The sequence below is a fragment of the Lycorma delicatula genome, chromosome 4, assembly GCF_047948215.1.
Source record: "Lycorma delicatula isolate Av1 chromosome 4, ASM4794821v1, whole genome shotgun sequence".
Taxonomy (NCBI): Eukaryota; Metazoa; Arthropoda; class Insecta; order Hemiptera; family Fulgoridae; genus Lycorma; species Lycorma delicatula.
This window is the reverse complement of record NC_134458.1, coordinates 196,355,249-196,382,889: the sequence shown is the minus strand read 5'-3', so window position 1 is coordinate 196,382,889 and position 27,641 is coordinate 196,355,249. Positions and strand designations below refer to the sequence as shown.

The 27,641-nt window shown below is 31.1% G+C and overlaps 1 protein-coding gene across 1 annotated transcript in view; it reads right to left on the bottom strand.

The window, feature by feature from the left end:
• Window positions 1–2,110: 2,110 nt before the first annotated feature.
• Window positions 2,111–27,641, bottom strand: part of LOC142324188 (F-box only protein 21-like) — a 44,693-nt gene continuing 19,162 nt past the window's right edge. The window contains exons 5-10 of the mRNA XM_075364934.1: window positions 20,803–20,939; window positions 16,258–16,411; window positions 15,549–15,764; window positions 14,470–14,565; window positions 7,030–7,258; window positions 2,111–2,615 (exon numbers count right to left, since the gene is read on the bottom strand). Of these exons, the coding sequence (XP_075221049.1) occupies window positions 2,455–2,615; window positions 7,030–7,258; window positions 14,470–14,565; window positions 15,549–15,764; window positions 16,258–16,411; window positions 20,803–20,939 (993 nt within the window). The 3' untranslated portion in view covers window positions 2,111–2,454. The remainder of the gene's footprint in view (window positions 2,616–7,029; window positions 7,259–14,469; window positions 14,566–15,548; window positions 15,765–16,257; window positions 16,412–20,802; window positions 20,940–27,641) is intronic.

The window sequence follows — 27,641 nt, the reverse complement described above, 5'->3', positions numbered from 1 at the left end:
ATCCCCAGCCATACAGGAATTTTAGGCAATGAGTGCGCAGATAGTACAGCAAAAGAGGCTTGTTTACAGCCCACTTTTACCAATCACATTGCTTCTAATGATCTTGTCTGTTTTCTGAAGAGGGTAGGTTCATGATGACAAGCAAAGGGATTGGAATGTTACCATGAACAATAAACTTTGCCCAATTAAGAACACTATATCATCGTGGAGCTCCTCATACAAAAATAACCATTGAAAGGAGGTTATTATCTGCTGTTTACAAATAGGGCATACTAGGCTCACTCATGGATATTTTGATGCAAATGGATGCATCAATTTGTGCTTGCTCCGACTGCCAACTAACAGTGCACCACATCTTTGTGGATTGTATCTGTTACGCGGTATTACATCGCAAGTTTAACCTAGGGCTAACATATGAACAATTTTAAGGGATAATGAAACGAAGTTATCTTATGTTTTACAATTTCTTAGGGCCATCTGTTTATATTCAAATATTTAGATTACTGTGTTTAAGTTATTTATGCCATTTTTCATAAAGCAAATGGTAATTTTATTATGTTATCGGATATATATAACGTGATATATCTTTGTGTTTTTATTTCAATGTTAGCATATGCTACGTGTTTTTTCATATTACGATTTATTTTAATTGTTTTTTTTTTTTTTAAATACATTGTGTCTGGGTAATAATGCAAAAGCGTTTTTCACTACAAAAAAAACCATTTGGGGCAGACTGGAATTATCTCATAATAATTATGAAAATTATTATTGATTATAAAATACACTTATCTTACACATTTTTAATCCTGTATTTATGTTTCTTATTCTTAATATACTATCAAAAATTAGGTGCCAGTACCACAAAATCCTAGTCATCTATACATAATTCCTTTATAGGAATGTACAAACTAGCCATTTTTTCATTAAAAATTCAATTAAAGATTGTATCTTATGGATATGATTACTTGCTACTTGTTCATTATTAAAAAAAATGTAGAGCTCTCATGATATAGTAAATCTATTCCGACCCAGATAATTATGGAGAGCCAATATATTAAATGATGGGTACACCAAAAATCTTTTATTCTATTCCATTTAATGTTTCCCATGTGTAAAACAAGTCCCAGAAACACGTGAAATTCGTCTTTTGTTACAGATTTTTATGATAAACAAGATTTACGGTGATTATTTTTGTTCTAAGACTTCTGCATAATTATTAGTTTCATTCACAACAAAGTTAAAAAACTTATCGGCTAGTAGTTGAAAATAGTTATCGGCTTACCATCAATTGAAAGGGAATATGAAGACCAGGATTTTCAACAAAATCAACTTTTTTTAATTCTACTGGACCAGTCACCCAAACTACATTACTCACCACTTTTGTATTTGTTCTACGTCGGTGATTTTTGGTAAAGGTATACTTACATTGATGTCATTTTCAGTTATCTAAATATCATTGTCATCAGTTTGTTTCTCTATGCATAGTTTGCACAGCTGTGTCAGTAAGATTTTCATCCTCACTCAAATCATTTTCACTACTAGATTTGACATCACTGTCATCTAAACTTTCATATTCAGAGTCACTTTCAGCACTAAATTCACTGTTCCTACTCTCATTTTTCAAAATATGTTTTAGTTCTTCTGCAGATAATTAATTACAACATTAAATAGTCTCTTTGACTGAAACAGACCCAGGATTTCACCATCAGGCATTATGAAAATAACAGAAAAACCTTGGGACCACAAACAATTAACTAAGTATTTAACTAACAAGCTACATAAAGGTTAACAGCTAAAATGAAAGGTCAGCAAGTAAAATTCATTTTATATGATTTTTGCATAGGCCGCCATAAGGTGCCAACAGCCCCTGATATAACTAGTGGTGGCAATTGGGGGTTGTGGCACTCAACGAGTTAAAGAATGATAATAACCTGCTATGTCTTATGCGAGAATGAATAAAAATATTTATTATGACATTTAGAAGAGTTGATATATATGAAATGTTTTAATAAAAATATTACCTGGGAAATTATTATGAGACAAAATTACATGGTATAAAACTGAAAAAACTCGTTTTTATTTAATAGATTTTCTGAATAATTTTTATTATAACTTTTAATAATAATATTTGTAAAGTAAAAATCATCATAATATAATGACATAACCTAAAATTAATAATATACATATATTTCAATTAAAACATTATTTTATTAAGTATTTTTAAAAAAGTTATATTACACAGTATTAATTACAACAAATAATATATATGCTTCTATCAAATAGCTAGCATCTGTTAACTAGACAAAAAAAGTGTCTGCAGTAACAAATTATAAATAATAAAGCTTTTTAGTAGTGACTACTACTACATACATAAAAAAAAAAAAAAAAAAAACTTTCTTTGTGGTGGTGAAATTTTCCTTTTTCTCTTTTTCTTTTAGGCTTGCCTATTTCCATTTAAATGATTGCATAAGTCATATTGATTAGTGGAATATCATCTGGATATTCAGATGCTTTGATTTTATTTGGTACATAATGAGTACCACAAAACTGATCAAAATATCTTCCAACTAAATGATGTTCGATAAAACAATTTTCTTTGCAGATTCTTAAATTATCTGAAAAATAAACAAATTATATTCATATCAATAATAATAATTTAACTGATTAATGTTAACCACTAATTATAGTTGAAAGCAGAAAAAGACAAATATTATGTCAAATATTTATTTTAGCCACATCATGACAAATTTAGTAGTCTAGCTTTTGAACTTATTGTAAAAATATCCCGTTGTACAGAAATCCTCACAACAGAAGAAAATCTTGATCAAGACGAGTTAAAAATCCATTAATAACTTTAAAAATTAAAAATACCAAAAATAACAATAAAAATCTGTAAAATTAATATAAATAAGCAATAAAAGATTATTAAATGTATATATTCACTACTATCAATCGAGGTACAAGAGGTTATCTCTAAAGTAAAGACCGTTGTATTGTAAAAAAATTTATTCTGAAAACTTAATAAATATTTTTTATTTCTCTTATACTACTTCTCTATATAATCACCACATGAATTAAGACATCTATCATAGCAATACACCAGGTTCAATATACCCTCGTTGTATTCTTCTGCTGCCAGTCCATTTAGCTACTGATTAACAGCATTTTTAAGTTCATCATCACTATCAAATTGCTTACCACTTAAAAATTCTTTCAATTTCCCAAAAAAATGGGAAATCAGATGGAGCTAAGTCCAGACAACTACATGGTGGTGGGTGATTGTAAATTTCCCATCTGAATGTCATCAGTAAATCACGTGTAGGGCCCACAACATGTGGACGTGTATTATCATGTAGCAGGACAATGCTGTCGGTCAGCTAGCCAAGTTGCCAAGTTTGAATGGTGCACCATAACTTACGTAGAGTTTTGCAGCAGGGCTTCTGCATTTATAGTCATTCCATGTGGCATGAAATCAATCAGCAGTAGGCAAAACTGATCCCAAAAGACTGTGGCCATCAGTTTGTGTCTAAATGGCTGTGGCTGACCTTTGTTGGTCTGATTGGTGATTGAGGATGACGCCATTCATTTGACTGCCATTTTATCTTTGCCGTGTAATATGAAATCCACATTTCATTGCTGGTAACAACTGAATTAAGGAATTCATCACCTTTTTCTGTGTAGTGCATCAAAAATCCTAAAGCAGATCCCATTCAAATTTTTTTGTGATGTTCCGTTAAGACATGTGTACAAACCTTTCTGAAACATAAATGATCATGAACAATATGACCAATAACGGCTATGGAAACATAAAAAAAACGTAGGGCCAGGTCGGAAATCGTTGAGACAATTTTTCCCAATTTCATCAATGTGTTTCAACAAGCCCTCTGTGATTATCAAGGGCCTCCCCAAATGTTCTTCATCATGCACATTAATTCTGTTATGTCTGAACCTTTCACACTAGTTTCAGACTTTTCTTTCATTCATTACATTATCACGTACACAGTAACCCGCTGCCTACGAATTTCAGCTGGCTTGACATTTAATGGTTTAAAAAATGTATGACTTCACGTATTTCACAGTCAGCGACAACATAGATTTTCCTATTAATTTTATAACGTAATAACTCACATGCAATCAGAGATACTACGTGACATCTTAGAGACAATAATGAAGTGTGTACATTACTAGTGTGGCCATAAACGACACAGGTTCACCAACCTTAAGGAGAGAAATTTCCCAGCAGTCTCTACTTTACCATGAACTTCAGCTGTATGAAGTTAACCTTCATACTTTAACCAACTGTTATTTACCCTTGTAAAAGTGTAAAGGGTTCCCACCCAAAAAAATATAACAAAAATTCAGACAAAATTCAAACACCAGAGGGCTAAGGCTAGGCTAAAAAGTAGTTGGAAAGATGATGCTCACTAACTGGTGAAAGACTGGAGAACTGATTGGTGAAAGTGTATAGACAGGGTAGAAAAACTGAAGGCTTCACAGATGTAGTAGAAAAGGAATTACTAAATATTATTCATTTCCCATCACATTGAATTTCTTGTCTGTTGTAACTAAATGTGTGATTTGAATAAAAAAAGAATATCTTTAAACAATCACAGTGCTCTTCCACTGATCTTTCTCCATTACATTCGGCTTGCTCCTTTTAATCTTTTTCTTGTGAGGATAGTAATATTCTCATTTTTTTATTTTTATCATGTTTTAATAAGATAATTGTTGATGATGTAGTTATAACTTATATTAAGAAATTTATTTCACATGAGCATTGTATATTATTACCATTATCTTTCATGACAGCTTAGGATCACTTTAGTCAGTCCATTATCTTCTCTTTCATGGGACTGTTTGGGCCTTGCAGTTCCCCCAGTACTTTTTCCTATGTTCTAACCTTTGTGCCTTTTCTACTGTTGAAAATGTTTGGAGGTTTTTCTTATGAGTGTGAAGTGAGTGTTTTTTCTGTTCTTGAGTTTCTTGTTTAATTTCATCTTATCTGGCCAATTTCTTTCAGATCATCTCTTATTTCTCTGATCCATCTCCATCCTTTCATGGTGTTTTTTGAGTCAAAATTGTACTGTACTAGCTGTTTCAGTAGTCTTGAATCTCACATCCTCATGATGCATCCAAAGAATCCAAGTCTTCTCTTATGCAGTGATGGGTTCTAACTCTTTGTACACCACTTTATCAGGTACAATCTACCACTGTCCGTCTTTCTGATACTTTTTATCGATGCAGGTTCTTCCAATTCTTCTTTCAATTTTCTATGTCTGTCTATCTTTGATTGTTCGATCAGGTGGAAGAGTATTTCTGCCACATAAGTGGCTTCTGGTTTTATAACTGTGTTGTAATGTCTTATTCTTGCGTTTATCGATACTTATTTTTTATTGTAAGGGACAAAGTTAATTTTTGAGCTTTAGTTAGTTTGTTTCTTCTTATTTGGATCAAGGTTTTTTTTTCATTTAGGCAATTTTTTATTTTTTCGTCAAGGTATTTAAATTGGGCTACTATTTTGATTTTATTATGTTTTCTTCTTTTAATCGTGTTGGTTTTTGGGGCATAACTTCTGTCTTTTTGAGGGCATTTTTTTAGCCATTCCCTCATTACCATTTCTAAAACACAGTTGAATAATAGCGGTGAGAGCCTGTCGCCTTGGTGCAGTCCTGTTTAAATCTCAACTGGTTCAAACAGCTCACTTCTGAATTTTACCTTTGACTTAGTGTTTTCGAGGGTCAGTTTTATCATGTTTAATTTGGTATGTAGTTTGAGGTGTCTTAAAATTTTTAGTAGGGATTCTCTGTGGATGCAATCATATGCTCTCTTGAAATCTAAAAATGTCACGTCTCGGTTTCTTTTCCTGTTGAAATCCATTGTTAGCTTGAGACTCATGATCTGGTCTGAACAGCTCCTTGAAGGTCTGAAACCTCCCTGGTATTCTCCTAGTTTTTTCTCAAGTTGTGAACCTATCCTGTTAAGGATGATTCTTGTATATTAATTGAATTTATTATTGAACACTTCTTGAAATTTTAAGCACACATTCTCTCAACAGTTAATTTTTAAAAATTTGTTGGAAACTTGTATTTACACTAGGATTACTTGAAAATTTTTTTTCCCAATAAAACCATCCAATTTTTTAATAAAATAATCTTAATTAACGGACTTTTATAATTTTTCAAGTCGTTTCAATTTTTATTTACAATTAAATCCTTATCCCATAACTTGGAAAAACAAATTCATGCTGTATCAGTATTTTATAAGTATATAATATATTATGTGAGTCAGCGCAAACACAGATTAAATATTCACATTTCTAAGCAGAAAGGCCAGATTAATGCCTAGTTGTTGTCATATAAATTTTTCACGCAAGTGGTATAGTAATTTTACATTCTGTATATTTTAGTCCAAAAAAAAAAATTTTTGTGGGCTAAATCAAAACACAGCTTTTAACTTCAGATAGAATAAATTAATCAGTAATTTCAATTTAAAGTGAACTTGTAGAATTAATGTTGAAAAATTTATTAATGCAGACAAAAATTTAGACATACACACACTCAGAAACCTGTGATTGGGTGCAGAGATTAAAATTGATTCATAGGTACAAAGAAAATAAAATGTATAAAAAAACTGAAATAAGCATAAAAATATTAATATTTTAACTATACAGGCTTAAATAGCATTTATTATTATTTAACAAGCCTATGTAATAATGGCAATTTTTACTAGTTTCATTCATTTTAGTTTGGTTTAAAGAGAATTATTTTCACTATTACACCTACATCCATTACATTTATATAATCACTTAAGAAGAGTCAGAACTATTTATTTCACTAAACAAGAAATTAAAACAAAAAACGCTCTACTTCCCACGAAAAACTAACAACTTACAGATACACTCTTTATATTTAAAATTTGGAAGTGATATTAATAAATGTTTATAATCATCTTTCATATACAAAATAAATCAAGAATCACTATTTATAAAAATGGTTGTCATAAAATAGGTAAATAATTTTTTTCCATTACCTTCTGCAGCATACCGCTGACTTCCATCATTAACTAACACTAGATAAAAAGGTTGTTTATTTTTTCTTTGTAAATTCTGAACACCCATTTGCGTCATCCAGTCGTCAGATTCTTTACACTCAAGATCCCAGCCATAAATAACACATTTATAATTATACAAACGGTGATGCATTACCATACCTATGTAGTATTTAACTGTACAATTTTCACCTCTGTTTTTAACATTCATCTGTTAATAAAAATAATAAACAAATAAATAAATGCACAATTTTAATAGTATAAATTACTTAAAGCTTGTCTAGTACAAAAAAGAGCTATATAAGATAATTGATGTTTTTTTTTCTGGGTGAAAAACGCTTTTGTGTGATTATCGCCTTGACACGATATATTTGCTGCAAGAAATAAATGTTAAAAAATGGACAATTAAATATTAATAAAAACGCAGAAATGCAAAAATACACTTCAAAGTAAAAAGCTTGTAACATATACTAAAAGCAAAATAAAAACACAAAGATATATCACATTACATATACCTCAAAATACCATCTGCTTTACAGCAAATGGCATGAATAGTTGGAACATACTACAGTAAATTATATATTTGGAGACAAACAGACGGCCCTAAGAAATCGTAAAACACAAGAAAACAATATTTCATTATTCCCTAGAATAGTTTGCATGTGAGCCTCTAGTTTAAACTTGTGATACGCCACATAACAGATGCAATCTGTTATGTGCACCACAAAGGATGTTACGCCACATAACAGATGCAATCTGTTATGTGCACCACAAAGGATGTGGTGCACAGTTAGTTGGTATTTGCAGCGAGCATAAACTGGTGCATCTTTATGAGTCATCAGATATCCATGAGTGAGCCTAGTGTGCCCTATCTGCAAACGGCAAAGAATAGCACCCTATCGACTATTATTTCTGTATGAGGAGCTCCACGATGACACAGTGTTCTTAATCGGGTGAAGTTCCATTCACTTTGCCACTCATCATGAACCACCCTCTTCAGGAATCACACAAGATTATTTGAAACGACAAAATTGATGATGGAAACAAGCCTCCTTTGGTGGCCTTTCCCAATACAGCTGGGATCTAGCAGAAGCTCACAGTTGTTATTATGGTGGCTCATTTGTGAAATAACACACTGAATCTCACAGACAACAGTGTGTCTGGAGTAGCATCACTAATTGCCTGCAAGGCACTCGTAGAATCTGAGCAAACAAGTACATGTCAAATGTTGGGCTAATTATAATTAAGGCCATATTAATAGCAAAGAAAGTTTTTTCATTTTCGGTAATGAAAATACTGGGGATGCTGGGGAAGCCAAACATGTATGTTCTGTTGCCAGCCACAAAAGTACAACCCAAAGAGACAATGTTTTTAGAGCCATCCACATAAATTGTAGCATCAGGATTAAGGCTATTTATAATATAAACATTTTTTAAAAAAATAACCGCATTTGTGTCCTGTTTATTATATTGACAAAGATCAAAGCAGTAATTAAGGAGAGTAATAAAATGGAGCAACAGTATGGACTGGAGGTAATCGTATATTTAGAGCTGAGAAAAGACATAGTGGAACAGTAGATCTTGGCTGTTCTTGATATCAAATCACATGTTGTTTAGAGAATACCGCATCAAAGGTTGGATGATTTTGTTGCACTTTAATACGAGCTACATATGTGCAGATCATTTGATTCTGTTCATTTAAAAGGAATGGCTCAATACTTTCCACCAGTACACTTACCACAGATGATCAAAGAATATGTTATGAAAATATGCATGAAAAGCAAAAGACATGACTTTTCTTGTGAATAATGGATACAACAAAGAAATGAAAGGTTAAGAGACCTAAACAGACAAAATCTGGGAAATGTAAGAAATTTTTCAATTATCAGGAAGTAAATAATAGAAGCATAGAAAGAAACGATGACAAGAGACTTCTTGTAAAGAGTATAGAAATATGAATTTGGGATCATAACATTCTTAAGCAATGCAAAGAAAACTTTTAAAGACGTAAATTGCACTGAGAAAAAAATAAAATTTTTGTTTTTGGTCAAGGAACAAAATATATGTTCCTAATAGAAGTTTTCATTTTGAATTCAAATATGCAAATAAATTTTCTCCATCATCCACCATTTTTTTGTGATACTTAGGTAAACTTTGAAAGAAGTGTATGAATTTTCATGAATACAGGGCACTATTCAACTTACCTAAAATGAAGTAGTTACTTTCCTTTTGTTTGGTCTCTTTAGCATCCAATAATCCGCAAGCATTCTTGCAATCCAGTGTCACTGGTACTTATTTTCAATGACTAAGATTTGCTGGTGAATGCGTTTCTCGTACTGATCATTGACAGTGCCGAGACTGTCCGGAAAGAAATACAGGTGTAAATCCAAGAAATTAATTTTTAAACATATTATACCTGTATGTTTGTAAACCTAAGTAGTTTAAAGGATTTATGATTTCCTAAGAAGTTTGTATAACATTTTTAAATGACATCCTTCCTGACTTTTCAGCCTGCCTTAACAGTTCTTTGAATTGCCCATCTCTAATCAAGTTCTTATTTGGGAGATACACAAAACTTCCTTTCTAGATTTTAGCATCACTGGCATGAAAAAATTTTTCTTTCAAATAATGAAATCAAACACTATTTCTATACATCATCTTAACAAAGTTTCTCAATAATTTTAAATGGAGTGATGGCGGAAGTCATTTTAGAGTTAAATAGCAGGTAGGTACAATATTTTACTGTCCAGATATGTATTTCACACTTTGGCCATTCCTTCCTGATGTAATTTGTCTTGTCCTTCCCGTTCCACTCAATAAAATTTAGTATAGTCTAGCTGCAAACTCATTTAATAACACGATTATATTTAGATCGCAAAATACAGTCCAAAATTAGTTGTACTGGATTTTTTCTAATAGAATCTTCATATCATTATGTTTTTTTCTTTAGTTGCATAAGGTAATGGGACAGAAGGACATTTACTGCCATTATGCAAAGGGACAGCCTTTAAACTAGTTTACAGAATGGAACGGTTTCCATTCTGTAGAGTTACGTTCATGATGAGTAGCACCCATGATGGCACATATATTATAACAGCAAATTACTTTCTTAAGAATAAAAATCTTGAAACTCTTCTTGACAATTATGAAAGAAACACACTTTGTCTCAGTATGGAAAAAATTCCAGCCTTTCAGCCTTGATTCTACAAGTTTGGATTATTTCTTCCCATTTAAATCCCAAACAAGGTTGTTTAATCCTGGGAAGAGGATTCCACTTCAAAAGTAGGATCACCTTGCGCATGACAAATTTCAGTGGCTACCTCAGATTCTGATTCATCTTCTAAAGTTAGATGTGTTGGAGAATGTGGTACAGCTAAGCCATCACCATGAGGCACTGGTCTTACAGCAGACGATAAACTCTAGTACTGCACTTCGTTTTGGATTATCTATTTATTTCTTTTATCTTTGAAATACAGAAAGTACAGTCTGACCAATGGTCATGTGGTTTACCACATCATTGGTACAATAAACTCATGTGCCAATAACCCCTAATTCAACCTGTCAGACATTTCACACAGGTTGAACAGCAGATATGAGGGGTAGGTTCTTATTTTGATCCCCAATTTTATAGCCAAAATATAGCTCGTAACATTTTTTAACTAGCGGAGACAATCTTGATTGTTATTGTTTAAACATAAAATAACAGAAGTTATCTAGACCATTTACATAATTCCTCAGCATATTTTTTCATAAACACAACATATACGAGACAGCAATTGTAAATCACAAAACAAAATGAAATCACAGTTATGTACTTATACAGCAAAAGCATATTCAATACCGGTCTGTGCTGACATGTCAGAACCTTTTTCTTTTTTCCTGTTTAGCCTCCGGTAACTATCGTTTAGATAATTCTTCAGAGGATGAATGAGGATGATATGTATGAGTGTAAATGAAGTGTAGTCTTCATTTATGCACATATAGCTGTTGCCTTAATTATGTTATATTTGTACCCCACCCTCTGTTAGGAAGCATTTAAAATATTTTTTTATAGACAGAAGTTATCCCTAAAAAATTGGTAAAATTCCACAAAAGCAAAACTTGAAAAATGATATCTAATAAAAATTGTGAGCAATGGAAAAATTCTGATTGCATTTTTGAATTCAGCATAAAAGTTAAACGAGAAATACTATAAAACTTTCAGTGCCAAAAACTGTATTTATTAGTCATTATCAAAATTATATAATTATTACAAAATGTTCTTAATTATCTTATAGTATACATTATTGAAAACTGATACAGTACACTGCTTTTATGCATATTTTAAATATAAATAGTTGACAATAAGGGCACTCTGAAAAGCAAAGTTCCATTAAACAATATTAGCAACAAAAATATTAAGTGGTATCTCTGAGTAACAGTACAAAAGAAAGAAAATGCTGGTTTTGAGCAAAGAACACTAGCTATAGTAGATTTTAGTGGGCGACATGAAATTTTATTCAATCAATTTGTATTTACTGCAACAGTAATTAGACTGATACATAGAGAATGAATTGAGTGTTCTTTTTATATGTAATTCTTTCTATAAACATGAGTTTCCAGTTACCAGCTGTTTTAGAAAGACCTTCAGTTCAACGATCATGGCATTGGTTGGTAGACGTAATGTATTTTACAGTGTCATTTAAAAAGATTCTGAATCATTTTGATTACTTAAAAACTTCAGAGACTGTAAATTATTTAAAAATGAAGAATTTGATTCTACTGATGAAGAAAGTAATTTTCATAGCGATAGTGAAAGTAACAGTAAACAAGGTTTGCTGGTGGACATACAGAAATGATCCTGCTAGTAAATGGAATGAAATAAGATAAGATGATGTAGCTAAAAAATAATTAAAAATATAATTACAAACCACTGGGAATTAATTTATAACCAAACATACCTTGTACGTTCAACTATTTTAAAATGACTGGAAATTTGAACGTATATCTTACCTAAGGGACCAATATATTGTGCAAAAAAAAAAAAAAATTAATTTTATGAGTATTTTTTTGAAATTTGCTACCAAGACATTAATGTACATAAATTCAAACTAAACTATTGCTCTATTGGTATAACTTAGTTGTAATAACCTTTCTGTCTCAAAAATAGAAAAAAAATTAATAAAAATAATAATAATTTGGGAACCTTTTTTTTAGGTGTACTGTTACTGCTGTATAATTTATAAATGGATTTTTTTAGAAAATTTCATTAAAAAATGCAAAGTATTTTGAAAATAAAAGCAAAATTCTGTACGTTTTATGTTTGAATTTTATCCAATAATTTTAAAGAACTTTTCTACAAACTTTAAAATGAATTACAAAATTTATATAATCAAAAGCATTTACTATACGCTACACAAATTTTGATAAAACTAATATAAATGACACATTTAAAATTAACAACTCCTGATTTCATATTAGAATCATTTTTAATTATTTGAATCTAATACTCAATGTACTTTACAATTTATTTTTTCAATTGGCTGTAAAGGGACCAAAATTTTCTCTTTCAGCAGCACGACTGGCATTTTATTCTATGTAACTGTATTACATGAACTTTAGATGCTGTTGTAAAATTATTGTACTTGAACTTGAATTCATATTTAAACCACTTTATAACTTGATCAATTAGATATCTAATAGCTAACAAGATGAAAAGGATAACCTATACTGGTAAGAATTAGAAAAAAATAGTTACAATTTATAATGATTAATAAATAAATTATACAGAATGTATAAAATATCATTGTTTTAAAGCTATTTAATATTTCTTAACTTTAATTTACAGTTTTTCCTTACATGTGTTCAATATGAACACCTTTTCATCACGCAGCACATCAACTGGTAAGAGAGTTCGTACTATATTTTAACCAGTGTTGAGTAATGAAAGTAACAGTTGCTTTAATCCTGTGCCTCAAATCAGGTAGATCAGTAGGTAATGGAGGATATTACAAGATCCTTTATAAAACTATCAAAGAAATAAATCAAATGGGTCAGATCAGGTAATCTTGGAGACTACAGCAAATAAGCTGTGTTTGAGTCTATGCCGATCAATCCAGCAGTTGAGGTAAATGTTATTCGACTGTTTTAATACAGTTATGCCAATGAGGAGGTGAATCATCTTGTTGCTAAATAAAATTCTTTGGTCCATCTTGCATTTGAGGAGAGCCATGTACACAGAATATCCAAATAAGCAACTCCTGTTACACTTGCTTCAGCGAAAAGAAAAATGGCCTGTTAACTTGCTATCGAGATAACGCACAAAAGATTTTTAATTTTACGGATTACCTTCCACAGTGTAAGAGACTTCATAAATATTTTCTGATCCAGATAAGGATACTGTGTGTGCTAACTTTTCCACTATGACGAATATGCTGACTCATCACTAAACACAATATTATTGAGAAAGTTGCCACCTTCATGCTGCAATACAGTTCGGAGCTGGCCTTCCTAACAGACTTTTGGATTGCACAGAACTCCCTGACACATTCAATAATTTCTTCAGACACCTTTGGTCATTCTGTACTCTTTCTTTTACACAGACATTTGGTTGTTTCAAACTTGTTGTGCTATTAACAAATGTTACTGTCACTTGGAGAATCACAATTAAACTTTCCTATGAAATGCACATTGAACTGTAACTACACATTCACAATTCAGCAAATTGCAAAACACAGACAGCTTGTTGTTCTGGAGTCAAGCGAAATCTTCCTGTTCTGTTGACACTGCCAAGCAGAAAGATAGGGAATCAATCTCTGAACAATTGAAATTTTTTGTTCTTTGATTTTAGCATAAATTGACACTAAATACCAAGATATAATATAACAAGTCATTACAACAGACTGATATATTATAACAGATTAAACCCTGAAACCATTTTTGTACACCCGATATTTTGTCTCCTAAAATCATTCTACATAAACTGAATAAATAAATACAGCATAAAGAATTTTCTGTAAAGCATGAATTTAAAAATTTCACGTAATTATGTTGCAAAATGTAATTTTTGTAGCTTTTTTTTCGCTAATGGTTACAAAGGGAAATAAATACCTTGGCAGAGCATTTTCTCCCTCATACTGGGTATGAGGGATGAGCAATGAAAGGATTAAATGTCTCGCACACAAATTTTTTTTTTCAATTACGATTTTTGTAATTTATATTTAATATATATAAATTACAAAAAGAGGATAAAAATTTAAAAAAAAATTATCAATTAAATATTTCTAAACAAAAAAAAAAAAAAAATCATCTGATTACATGTTTGTAGTCCTCTTTTTCTGGTTTTATTTTTACAGAAATTGTAATTCTATACATACAATCATATTATGATTATTTATTTAAAATAAAGGCACATTAATTATGTTTAAAAATAAATTTTAACTACCTTATAATTCTGAAAGTCTTCTTCAATTCTCATCTGATAATCGTGTAATTCTGTTAACATGTGATGGGCTTGACCATGTCCTCTTCTATCAATTCCCTGCAAAAAAGTATACAAAAATACTATACATAAAAATAATTATTAAGTAATAAAAATTTAAAAACTAACTGGTATCTCCATTATAAAACTTTTTACTTCCCCACAAAACTAAAAAATAGTTTTATTTGGTTATAAGTTTTCCAGTATTGAAGATTTTAGCATATCAATAAATGCACATGATAAAAGGCTTACTGATTTTCATGTAAGGCATTCATTCAGTTGGTCCTTAATTTCACTTAGTGTTTCCACATTCAACACAGTCTTTTATTCTTTGTTATCAATAGGATCTTTTTAATAAGCTTTTCCTTCTCAATTTCACAACTAATATTAATGTTCATGATTTTAATTAACCGAAGTCTCTTAGTGCTTAGATACACTGAAGCTATAAAAAAATACACATAACCCAAATCATCACAGAAGATTTTGATCATGTCTTACTAAAACTAAAATGATGTCCTTTTGGTGGATTTTATGAAGCCGGTTAAAACAGTTATCACAGAAGTGGATTGTAAAATAAGGAATGGTCTTTATAATCAGTTAAACAGAAATATATCCTGTTCTTCATTTAAGACAGCATTGCACTCAAATACTGCTGCCTGCACGGTCAAAAAATTCAGCAGATCTGGTAGTTGCAGATCACCTCTTATAGTTCAAACCTTGTATTTATTAACAATCACGCCTTCGTAAACTGATTTGAGGAGAGTTTAAAACAGCAGGACTGAACCAACTGAAATCCCAGATAACAAATTTTTGTGAACAGTAAAAATTAGTTCTTTGATTTAAAAAATTGTTAAGAAATAAAGCACATAAAAAAAGGAATAAGTATATACAAATATCAGCATCAAAATTTTTTCCTTCATTTATTTTTTTAATGACCAACTGGACTGTACTTTGACATAGAAAACCTAAATTTTTATAAAACAATTATGACATTAAAAATTATGTTAAAGTAAAAAAAAATAAATGGTAAAAACTAAACTTACAGTAATTTGTAGAAGATTTTGTATTTTCTGCAGAGGATGAATGATTTCCATATTCATATACATATAGAATCTAGTTAATTGAAGTAAGGAATTTAATTCTGATGGATTTAACATATGTAATAACTCCAATACCGATTTAAGTCTATCATTACGACCAACCATTGATGTTCTTTGACGATTTGCCACTTCTAAATTATGAGCCATCCTTTGTACAACCTAAAACCAATTTAACTAAAATAATTAACTTAATCGTTTTAGAATTATACAAAGATAAAAAATCTCAAATATAAAATAGGAAAGAACCACTATATTGAGGAACTACGAAGTAAGTACTTCTGCTTATTTAAAACTGTAGATCTTGCTCTATTTCAATACCTGAGAAGCTTTAGAACTAGGTTAGATTATTATTTTTTCTTTCAGTGAATACTACCAAAAAACTTGACCGAATATTTTTTTTTGTGATGAAATAAATTTTAAGTAGGATGGTGAATAAGACTGCAGATAAGGTGTGATGATCACTAAACAACTATTTAATGAAAATATTGTTTTCTGTATAAAATTGTGAAAAAATAAAATTGCTATTTGCACAGTGCTATGCGCTACATATCATTTATGTAATATCCAGACCATAGCTTATTTGTATCACAGATGAGATTAAAACCTTCCTTGAGAAGGATAATAAATATTTATACACAGATAAAATACTGACCTCTTCGATCGTTGCCGGTCCATATTTGAACACATCAGACATAGGGCACTTTGATGGGAAAATATTTTCAAAGCGTGGGCAGCTTGATTTTGAAAATAAACGTCCTCCATTAAAGACATCTATATAAGAATACTCGCTGACTAAATTATCACAGCTGAAAACAATTAATATTAATAAAATTAAATTCAAATACTAGAAATCTAATATAAAAGTTTAATATTTTCACTTTTCTTTTATTTTAATGGGAATTTACTTTTACTATCAAGTAATGTATACTTTTATTTACATATTTTTTGTTTCAATTCTATTAAGTATAAAACTAGGAAAACTGAAATTATTAACATATACAGAAACTAAAGAATACACCACAGTACAAATAACCTAAAAAAAATCCATTTTTCCAGAACAGAAAAAAGCCATTTAATATACAAAAATGGTCAAGCAGCACCACATAAAGACAGCATCACTACAGGATTACAATACATTCTGCTAAAATTAAACAGAAGACCAAGAAAGAAAAAAAAATAAAAAATAAAATCCTGTTGAGAGTAAAAAATCTAATTAAGACAAATTATGAAAAACATTTGTTAAAAAAAAAAAAAAATGTAAAATAAAAAACAGAAATTTATATAAAACAAATAAGTGAAATGTAGATAAAAGTAAATTGAACTCCAGATGAGAACTGACAATATAAAGAGCGTTCATCTTAATACATGAAAAAAATATATTGTAAAAATAACCCAAGTACAGATGTTAGACTAAAAGTCTTTAAATATTTAAACAGCTATTCGTTTCATTTCATCATTATCTAAAACGGTGCCAATTCTTTATGCCAGATTAAATTTTCACTGCAGTGTAAGATAATATGTTAAATTAAGAATATGCAGATTCTGTTACACAGCAATTATCAAGGAGGTATATATTGAAACATTTGACTGCAGAGAATAAAGCGGTTGCAGTAAGAATATAGCACATGTACATATTGTCCATTCCAACTACTAATGGTCTACAACATTTTTTGCAGGCAAAGTTCTACAAGTCTATGCCAGATTTTTCTCGTTGGAAAAAATTTTGTGGCGTTTGATTCACTTCCGCGGCTGAGGATGCCCAGTAGGTGTCGCAACATGGATTATGTTGATGATAGGGTCCTGCTGATCGAAGGAGATTTGTGGAGAGGATGTTGAATTTTGAGCCACTCAATCATGCAGGATACTTGAGCTATGAGGTCATCAACATAAGATAACGTTTAGCCCGGAGAAGACCATGATGATGCTCCTCAAAGACCATTTGGCTGTGAGGCGGCAAGTCTGTGTATTGATGTCAGGCCAACATATTAGATATGTTCAGGTTCAAAAGTAACTCAAGGTGTTTCTTAAAGAGAAATTACAATTTAAGAAGCACCTTCAATATATAACTGGGAAGGCCTGTAATGCCTTCTTCGGAATTCAAAGTGTGGTCAATCCTAATTGGGGTCTTTATTTTAAGACTATGAATATCTTATATAATGGTGTCTGTGAGGCAATTATGCTATATGTGGCCCTGTTTAAGCAGATAGACTAAAATTTAAAAGATATTGGGATATTTTGTTAAGGGCTCAATGCCTTATATTGCTAACAGTAATGGGTGATTACCGTACAATTTCACAGGAGGTCATCTTTGTGATTGCAGGCGTGAAACCGATAGACTTGATAGCATCCAAGAGGCAACAGCGTTATGTTGCTAAGAAGTCAGGTGAACTGACTTTGGAAAAAATAAAGGAGATAGAACAGCATGGTGTCGCCCTGCGGCATGTCAGATGGGATGAGACAGAGTGTGGGCTTTATACGCATGATTTTTCCCTAATGTTGTTAACTTGCAGGATGCCTCTTTTGGGTACATCTGTATAAGTATGTGATACAATTTCTTTCAGGACATAGCGCTTTTCAGGACAGACTACAGAAATTCACCCTGGCTGACTCTGGTATGTATCCACAATACGGATTGTTGTACGGTGCTTATCAAGTGATATATATATATATATATATATATATATATATATATGAATGTGCTAGGTATGACTTAATGCGCACAGAGACCATTTGTCGGCTTTACACTTGATTTCTGTGTTAATTGGAAAAGCTGGACTGAATGGGTGATCGTAGAAAGTTTTATTGCATATTTGGCGAAAGAAAGGATCGCTGAAGATGTGTGATGTTCTCTTGGACTTGCTGTTTTTGTTTCTGTTCGGTTATAAATTTTTTTGTTTGTTTTTCATTGGTTATGATATGTTACATTATTTATTGTTATTGTTATGTTTTTTTAAGTGTTTTTGAGCTGCGTTTTATGATTTATGTGTCCAACTCATTTTTACCTTTTGGGTAGGTAGAGTTCAGTTCCTTCTTTCTTAGACAGTGATTCAGTCTTTAAGGGCTTGGCTAGATGTGCTTTATTTGGAGTTTACGTTAGTTAGTAGTACACTGATGGGAATGTCACTTGTGGCATTCACATCAGTGATATGCTAGCTGAAGCTTGACTAAAAGATATCATCGTCGAGGTACTGAAGCTGACCTCCGGTAAAGCCCATAAGGAATAAGTGTGGAGGGAGTGGCATGGCGACCAAAACCATCACATGGAGGGTGTCTTCCCCTATGGGGTCAGGATGCAAGCAAGTCTATTCTTTTACTTTCCTGTCTACATAGTGTTATAGCAGAGCTAAAGCTCTAGAAAGGAAAGGCATTGTAATCGACCCAATTTGGTCATATGCGGTTTTTATTGGATCTTGCCATTTTGACACCAAAAAACCAGATGTAAATTTTCAGAATGTTAATGTTCAAATGTTCATATATACAGGTGTATGTACAAATATGAGGAGCAGATCATGGCGACTTTCACTTCAGATCAGTATGTTCACATGCTGCAATCTTTTGTTGCACCTACATTGAACTACTTCCCACACCAGCACAAAGCCTGGTTTCAACAGAATGGTGCAACTGCAAGGCAGTTGATGGCAGCTGTGTGACAATTATTCGGTAACTGTACCATCTCAAAATTCAGTGACATTCTCTGAACCCCAAGATCACTGAATTTGTCTGTTTGTGACTTTTTTCTTGTGGGGATACCTTAAGAGTGTGATCTTTAAGGGTCGGCCAAAGACACTGGGTGAACTGAAACAAGCAATTCAAGATGAAATTTGTGACATCCACCCGAGACGTAGAGCCAGCAATGGGGAACCTCAACCGCAGTTGCATACATAGAGGAGGACAACATCTACCTGATGTAATTCTCAAAAACTGATTAAGTATTTTGATAATTTTACATTATATATTACTTTCCTGTCTAGATAGCGCTACAGCTCGAAGTAAAAGTATTGCAATCTGACAAATTTAGGCATTTGCTGTTTTCACTGGATCTTGACTTTTGACACCTAAGGAATCCAAAAACCCAGATTAAAATTTTCCAGATGTTAACGTTTGTATGTATGTGTGTTCGGTGTTGACCTCTAAATCACCTTACATCCCCAGAATGACTGGACCGATTTAGACCAAACTTGGTCAGATTATTTCTATATATTGAGCATTGATGTCATTAAATTATCAACTTAAAAGGTCAAGGAGGTGAAGCTGTAGAGCAAGGTCTCTCTCAGTATCTCGAGATTCGCCTAATTATGGTTATTTTACTTAGGCACATTTGTTAATTAAAAAATAACAATATTTGCAAAATTGCACCCGCACCCCAAAAAATGCTCTAAACAACTGTTATGTTGTGACGTCACAGATAAGTAATAGAATTAAATAAATGAATAATATTTAAAGTGTAAAAACGTAACTCAGTCTGGCTGGTCTCGAACTCTATCCCCTGTGCGTTAAGCTTCGCAGCTACACCCTCTACTGACTTTACATGTAAAATTTGTTCTGGGTAAGTTGTGAAATTACATTAGTTTAGTTACTGCTGACCATCACTGATAGTACTGCAACACTTACATGAAATAAATATGGTATTTGCACCGCTTTAGTTAGAATCATTGAATTAAATAAAAGAAATAATATTATATTAAATAAAATGATAAATATTTTCAATTAAGTGTATGTGTGTGTGTGTGTGTGTGTAAGCTGTGCATCAGAAACAACCCACAGTTGTTTTAGTTGCTTTAGCCGCATGACAGGAAAGTCCTGCAACTGGTTGTCAGCTTTTTTTATCACTGGAATTTGATTCAGTTACAACTGCGGGCTAAATATGAGTTGTTATATGAAAAATTGCACTCTGAACATAAGTAATAAACGCTTATTAAAATTTTTGGTTTAATTTTCTTTTAAAATTCAGTGAACCTTGATAATATTTTCAACAACAAACTGAATATTACCTTTAAAACCAAAATATAATAGAATTCATTTACAGATGAATTTCTGATCAAAAAGAAAACATTAATTACCCAACAGCTGGTATAGAAACAAAATCCTGTACATAAATAGCATAATTTAATAAATAGGAAATGCAATAGATGTAAAGTAAAATATATTATACAAAAATTATGAAATGAAAGATTATTAACATAATATGAATACTTACGATCGGTAATTTCCTCTCCAACGTAATAAGAAATGACCTGGGAAACTGACAGCTTCACATTTAATTCCTAATCGCCTTGTTATTGACTCATATAATATTGATAAAGTGATTGGTATACCTCGCTTCTCTTCTAATACCTATTTAAAAAAAAATATATATATATTTTTGTGTCCCATGAGGATCAGACATATTTTAGGAACATATTATGCACATTTAAATAAATGAAAGATTTTTCTCAAATTTTTATTACAAATGTAAACTAATACCACATTACATTTTTGTGGCCACCGATCATAAGGAAAATTTTATAGTGTTAAATGTAATTTAGCTTGAACTAAAAAAAAAAAATTGGATGTATCTATGAACAAAGTATATACACATCTGGAAATTTCTGTAGCATTTTTGTTGCTTTTGTAAATTGAGTCATGAAGTGTCGACACTTCTAAAACTCTGATACTAAACTTTTGGCAGATCAATATTACTTTCCCTTTGTAGTAATGCTGCTGCAGCAGAAAACAATAAATCTTAATGTTCCTCTTGTAAAATATTTTATACCTAAAATATCATATAATATCAAGAATATACTTACAAGTAACAAAAGGTTTTCTTAAAAGTTCATCTACAAAATAATAAATTTTATTATAAGCATTTCATAAACATTTCTTTTAAATCTGCATGATATAAGTAGCTTATACAAGAGACGTTCAATGATTAACAAGCAAATTGATGTAGAGAAAAAATGGTTCATTCAATGACAATGAAACTTTTTGAGGGTCAAGTTGGCAACCTTGGGAACATATATTAATCAGCTGTTTGATAATAATTAATTTAAATATAACCTCTTTTGTTGATTTCAGAATGTGTATAAGTGGGTGGAACAGTTTAATTTGGGCAGAACAATGTGACTGATCTCCACCACTCTGGAAGACCAATTGAAGTTTCAACTATCGCGCATCCAAACATTTATGACAGGCTGAATTACCACAAAACATGTTCGAGATGGGTTCTAAGACAGTTGAATCAAGCCCATAAAAACTCCCAGAAGCAATTTGTTCTGACCTCAAAGAATGGTTTGAAGCAGAAGGTAATGACTTTAATTTAATTGGCAAAGTCAACAGCTGGATTCGCCCACCAAAAAAAAAATTTTAAATTCACACGTCAGTCAGTAAAATGACATAGATGGTATTCTGGGACTTGCAAGGCCCAATTTTTAGTGACTATTTAGAAAAACAAAATATCATGAACAGTGAGTAGTACTATTCTAACATGCTTCAACAGAAAGCAAGACGCATGATAAGGTGAAAAGATCAGGGCACTCTCTAAAAAGGTGTGATTCTCTTGCATAGACAATGCGCATCCCCACATTGCTCAGAGAACAGGAGAAACACTCAAGAGGTTGGCTTGGGAGGTGTTGCCACATCCTCCTTAAACCCAGACCTCACCCTGTCTGATTATCATTTGTTTGGCCCACTCAAAGACTTCTTACGTGGCAAGAAGTTCAATGATAATAAAGTGGTCAAAAAAGCGGTACACAAAGGTTCAAACAGCAAGGTAAAAATTTCTATGCTGCTGCAATCGGAAAGCCCACAGAATGATGGAACAAATGTCTAAATGTTGCTGGAAACTATGTTGAAAAGTAGTGCAAGTTTCATTGTCATTGAATGAACAGTTTTTTCTCTACATCAATTCGTATCATTAATTAAAGATAAAGAAGTAAGTAGTTTAAAACATAGCCAATTCAGCATACAAAAAAGGTAAAAATTTTTTGTTTCACAAAGTTCAGTGCAACTCTCACAACATTATAAAGAAAGCTTTACTAATAGTTTCACGCTATTAATAAGCTCAAATGCATTCGAAATTACTTCTACTTCATAAACTACATGTTTTACAAAGGTTGTTCAGTAATTAATTACTGTAGAAAAATGATCATTTATTCAATGACAATAAATTTAATGCTACTTTTCAACATAATTGCCAGCTATGTTTAGGTGGTACTCATCACATCTTTATGCAAGTTCTCTTATTACAATAGTAAAAAATTATTCACTTTGGTGTCTGAACCATTCTTGTACCGGATTCTTGATCCACTCACTGTTGTTGAATTTAGTGTCAAGCAAAAACTCTTTGGAAGAACCAAACAAATAAAAAATCTGTTGGTGCGAGATTGAGACTGTAAGGTGGGACCAGCAACACTTCTTGACCCAACTTTTGAATGGTTTCTCATGTCTTTTGAGCAATATGGCAGATACAATAAGGGCATTAATGCTCTTATTGTATCTGTGTAAAATAATTATGCCTTTTGAGAGAGAACCAGGATGTTTACAAGATTAATATACTTTTTAACATCTGCGAGTGAATTTAAGCCGCTGGTTTTACACTTCAGAAAATAAAAATCTTAACACTCACACTGTTTTTCCACGGTACATATTTCAATGAAGCCAATAAAAAGTATCAGAAAGACGGGCAGTGGTGGATTATCCCTGACAAAGTTGTGTAGAAAGAGTTAGAACCCATCACTAATACCATGCAAAAGAGGAGACTACTATTCTTTGGATGTATCACAAGGATGCAAGAATCAAGACTTCTGAAACAGCTAATACAGTACAATCTTGACAAAAAAACACCATGACAGGATGCAGATGGATCAGAGAAACAAGAGAGGATCTGAAGGAAATCGGCCTTATACCAAAAGACACCACAGGAGGACTGTACTGTAATATTAGAATAAAAGTTTCTCAATCAGCAGTAAATTGATCTATTGGGTTTTTAATTGTTCTATTTGTTTAAAATGAAATCTCAGATTATAAATGATGGAATACAGCAGAAAATGTTTTTCTTTTTATATAGAACTCACATAGAAATAACTGAAAAAAACTCACATAGAAAAAACTGCACATAGAAATATGGGAATTTCTACAAAAGCCGTACTTATGATACTTTTTAAACAAAAATTGAAAAGCCATCTAAAATTATGTAGTTTAAAAGATAATAACTGTGTACACTACACAGAATTATAACAATCGTTTACTATATTGAAATTAGTTGTTAACAGTTGTTCTTTGATTTAAATTTAATTAAGATACCATAAGTCCTACCATACGTTACCATAGCAATTGTAGGTTATAAATTATAATAATTTATTTATTGTAGGTTATAAGTTATTTGTTATTATTACGGATGTATAGATTACCTAAAATAAGTGAAAACAATGTGTGTTATCCCTCTCATTATTCTCTTGATACCTTTAAAGCTATTAATAATACAGAGTAAATAATTCAACATTACAATAAAGAGAAAAGAAATTGTCAATGTAATATTGTCTAATGCTGACTGAATAATTTCTTCACTTTTTGTCTCCTTTTTAGTAAAAGTTATTTTAAAAAAATGTTTACTTATATTGTTTATATTCATAAATTTCTGTAAAGTCAAATTCTCTATAGGTTTCATTGTTACATTTGCCAACTCTACAAACATTTTAACAAATTTTTATTTTTTCAAATATAGAAATGTTTTTGACAGATGTTATTTAATTTAATAAAAAAAATTGAAATTATAACCTAAAAGATTTCTAATGCCAAATTAGACTTAAAACCAAAATAAAATTGATATCCACAGAAATGCTATACAGTGTTAATTTATTTATAGCAGAAATTCAGGAAATATTTCTTGCCAACTATAACTAGAAACAAAATTAGTTCCACACCTATGTTTGTATTAAATTTTTAATTTAATTTTACCAGCAGGAGGCATTCCTCATAAATATTAATTTTTTCATGAATACAGTGAAACTTCCCGTAATGGACATTTCCCAATAACGGACTTCTCTTAATACCAGACACTTATATTCCCTGGCATTTTTATACTAATGGATAAAATTTTTCTCAATAATGGATGTGTACAATGAATTTACTCATAAAAATTGTTCTGAAAAACGGTCAGCAGGAATAAAAACTGAAAATTTTTTGTTTTAATCACTCAGTGTGACTAATTTGTTTATCTGTTGTGAATTGAATCACTTCCCACAAAGACGATGATGTGATGTTATCAATCAATTCATCATCCAACGTGATAAGTCATCAGTTATGTGGAAGTGTACACTGTCCATTAAACATGTGCAATATTTTTGTTTGATTATAATATTTTTTTTTATTGTAGTATATTTTCTATACATACGTTTACTGTACGTTCAATTTTGAGTATCTCATAAAAGTCGTTACTCAAAAACGTAAACGCTTGAGAATAAAAGAAAAGGTAGCAGTTATAAATGTCTATGGAAAAGAAAACTCAAGTATGTATGATACGGCAATCTGATGCCTAGAAAACTCAAATAAGCGATATCTTAAAAAGAAAACTTGATGTCATAGACTACAAAATGACAATCATTTAAAAGCAAATGTACCTAAAACCCTAGAAATTGCTTAAAAAATCTGTTATGATGAGCTTAAAGCATCAAGGCTTTGATTAGATAAATTCCCAATTAGACGTAACTGATTTTTTTTTAAAATGTTTGTGATGAAATTTCTGGGGTTGTAGATAAGAATTTGGTGTCCGAGTAGAAGGAAAAGTTAAATGAAATGTGCGTAAGTTATAATGAAAGAAATATTTTTAATTATGATGAGATTGGTATTTTTTTCTGAGCTATGTCCAGTAAAACAATGTCTTGAAAGAAGAAAAATGTTACAGCGGGGGGGGGGGGGGGGGAGAAATCGAAAGAAAGACTGACTGTTGTATTGGCTGTGAATTTGTAAAACCATTAATAATCAGCAAAGTTGCAAAGCCACAATATTTTAAGGGCATAAATTTAAATTCATTAGAAATTGAATGATATTCAAATAAAAAAATCTTTGATGTCTATGAAGATAATGGTGGACTGGTTAAGTTTTGATCGTAGAATGAGAAGGCAAAATAAGGAAGAGGTCATTCTATTTTTAGACAATGCAAGATCCCACCCAAACATTAGATTAGAAAAAGTAAAATTGATATTTCTTTCCCCAAATACTACCGTAGTATGTCAACTGTTTGATCAGGGATCATTCAGAACTTTAAAATTCCAGTACAGAAAAAAGGTGTTACGGTACTTATTGTCAACAATGAATGAAGTTACGGATACTGATGAGCTTTCTAAAAGCATTAAAAGTGCAGTTTTATGGATTCATATGGCAATAAAACCGATTACTATTATGACTGAGACATTTTATCAATTTCAAGAAACAGTATCAATTCAGATACTGAAAACCTTACTGAACCAAATAAAAATTCTGTGAATGAATTACAAGAACTTATTGAACCGTTTGAAAACTACAAAGAGTAACCAAATATTGACAATGCGCTCACCACAGAGAGTGTATCGACATATGTAATCTTGTTGCTGCTTCAGACTTGATTATTTCCAAAATGAGTGATGATGAATGTGGATTTACAATCACCAGTAAGGAAGCGACAGAAGAGGTTAGAAAATTAAAATATTTCTTACAAAAATTATTACCATAAGGCATTATTTTAATATCAGAAAAACAGTCGTTTATTGAAAAGAATATGTACCACAGGACTTAGTTCAAACTAAAATAGACAACAATTTTAAACTAACTACTTATATTAAATTGCATGTATCTGTATTTGACTTTTTATTTTGATTTCTACATTATTTTTTGTACATGAGCTTTGATTAATATTCTTGTATACTGTAGCTTCTTTGATTAATATTTTGTAGGGTATATTGATTTTTATTCCACTTCAGTATAATACAGTAAATTTATTCTCTATTTTATTGGCCAGTTACAGTAGTACAGTATTATTTGTTTTATTTAAGTATGAACATTTAGGAGTGTTTTATTTTCAGAAAAACGACAAAAAAAAATTAAATTTTAAAAAGTTATTTTACTTAGCAAATAATCTTTTTTTAAATTTTAATTTACATTAAATAAATACGCAACACTGTTGTTCTATTCTGTGTTTTTTGTTTTCTGTACAATAATCAGACATAATACTGCAGTGGCATTTTTTTGAATAGCAGATGCCTCTAAATAACAGATAGATTGTTACAGAGACGTGTCCGATATTGGGAAGTTTTACCATATTAAAAAAATGCATACATAATTTACTTAAGGGAAATAAATTACATACATTCACACAATACTACTTTTTGATGAAGCAGATTGATATTAATTTATTTAGGTAATAAATAGAAATATACTTATTTATTTAGAAATAGATAAATGTATTGCATTGTAAATAGAGAAAACTTTTCAATATATGATGTATGTATACACTGACAACAGGCTGATGCCCAATAACAGTTACTGATGGATGATAATCAATTTTAAATCATGTGAAACATGCCTTATCTAACCAGGATTCAAACCCGGAATCTCTGGATGAAAAATAGATATGTTGCAATTCCGCTACAAAGATTGACATATATACATCAGCTTTAGTTATGTATAAATATAAATCAGTATGTTTACTTGGAACTCAAATTTTCAGAAAGAACTTGATAGGCAAGCAAGAGATCCCTGTATTTTAAACAATTAATTTTTGTGCATGAGATGATGTAACAGCAAGTTATTTGTATGAAGATATAGATCAACAGAATATTATAAAATAAAACCTGTTGGTGGTCAGAGAGTCACACTTTGGTTGAGAGCGAATAAACAAATAATTTATGTATAAGCGAAGAATTATAAAAACAGAAAGCATATACAATTATTCAAATCAATCAAATATATTCCTGAATTACCAAATTCAAATGTTTAATCAGACTGAATGAATTACAAACAAGTCAATTCAGCTAATAAACAGTTTATAACACTATCATTCTGTGCAGAGTGAAATCCTTTATT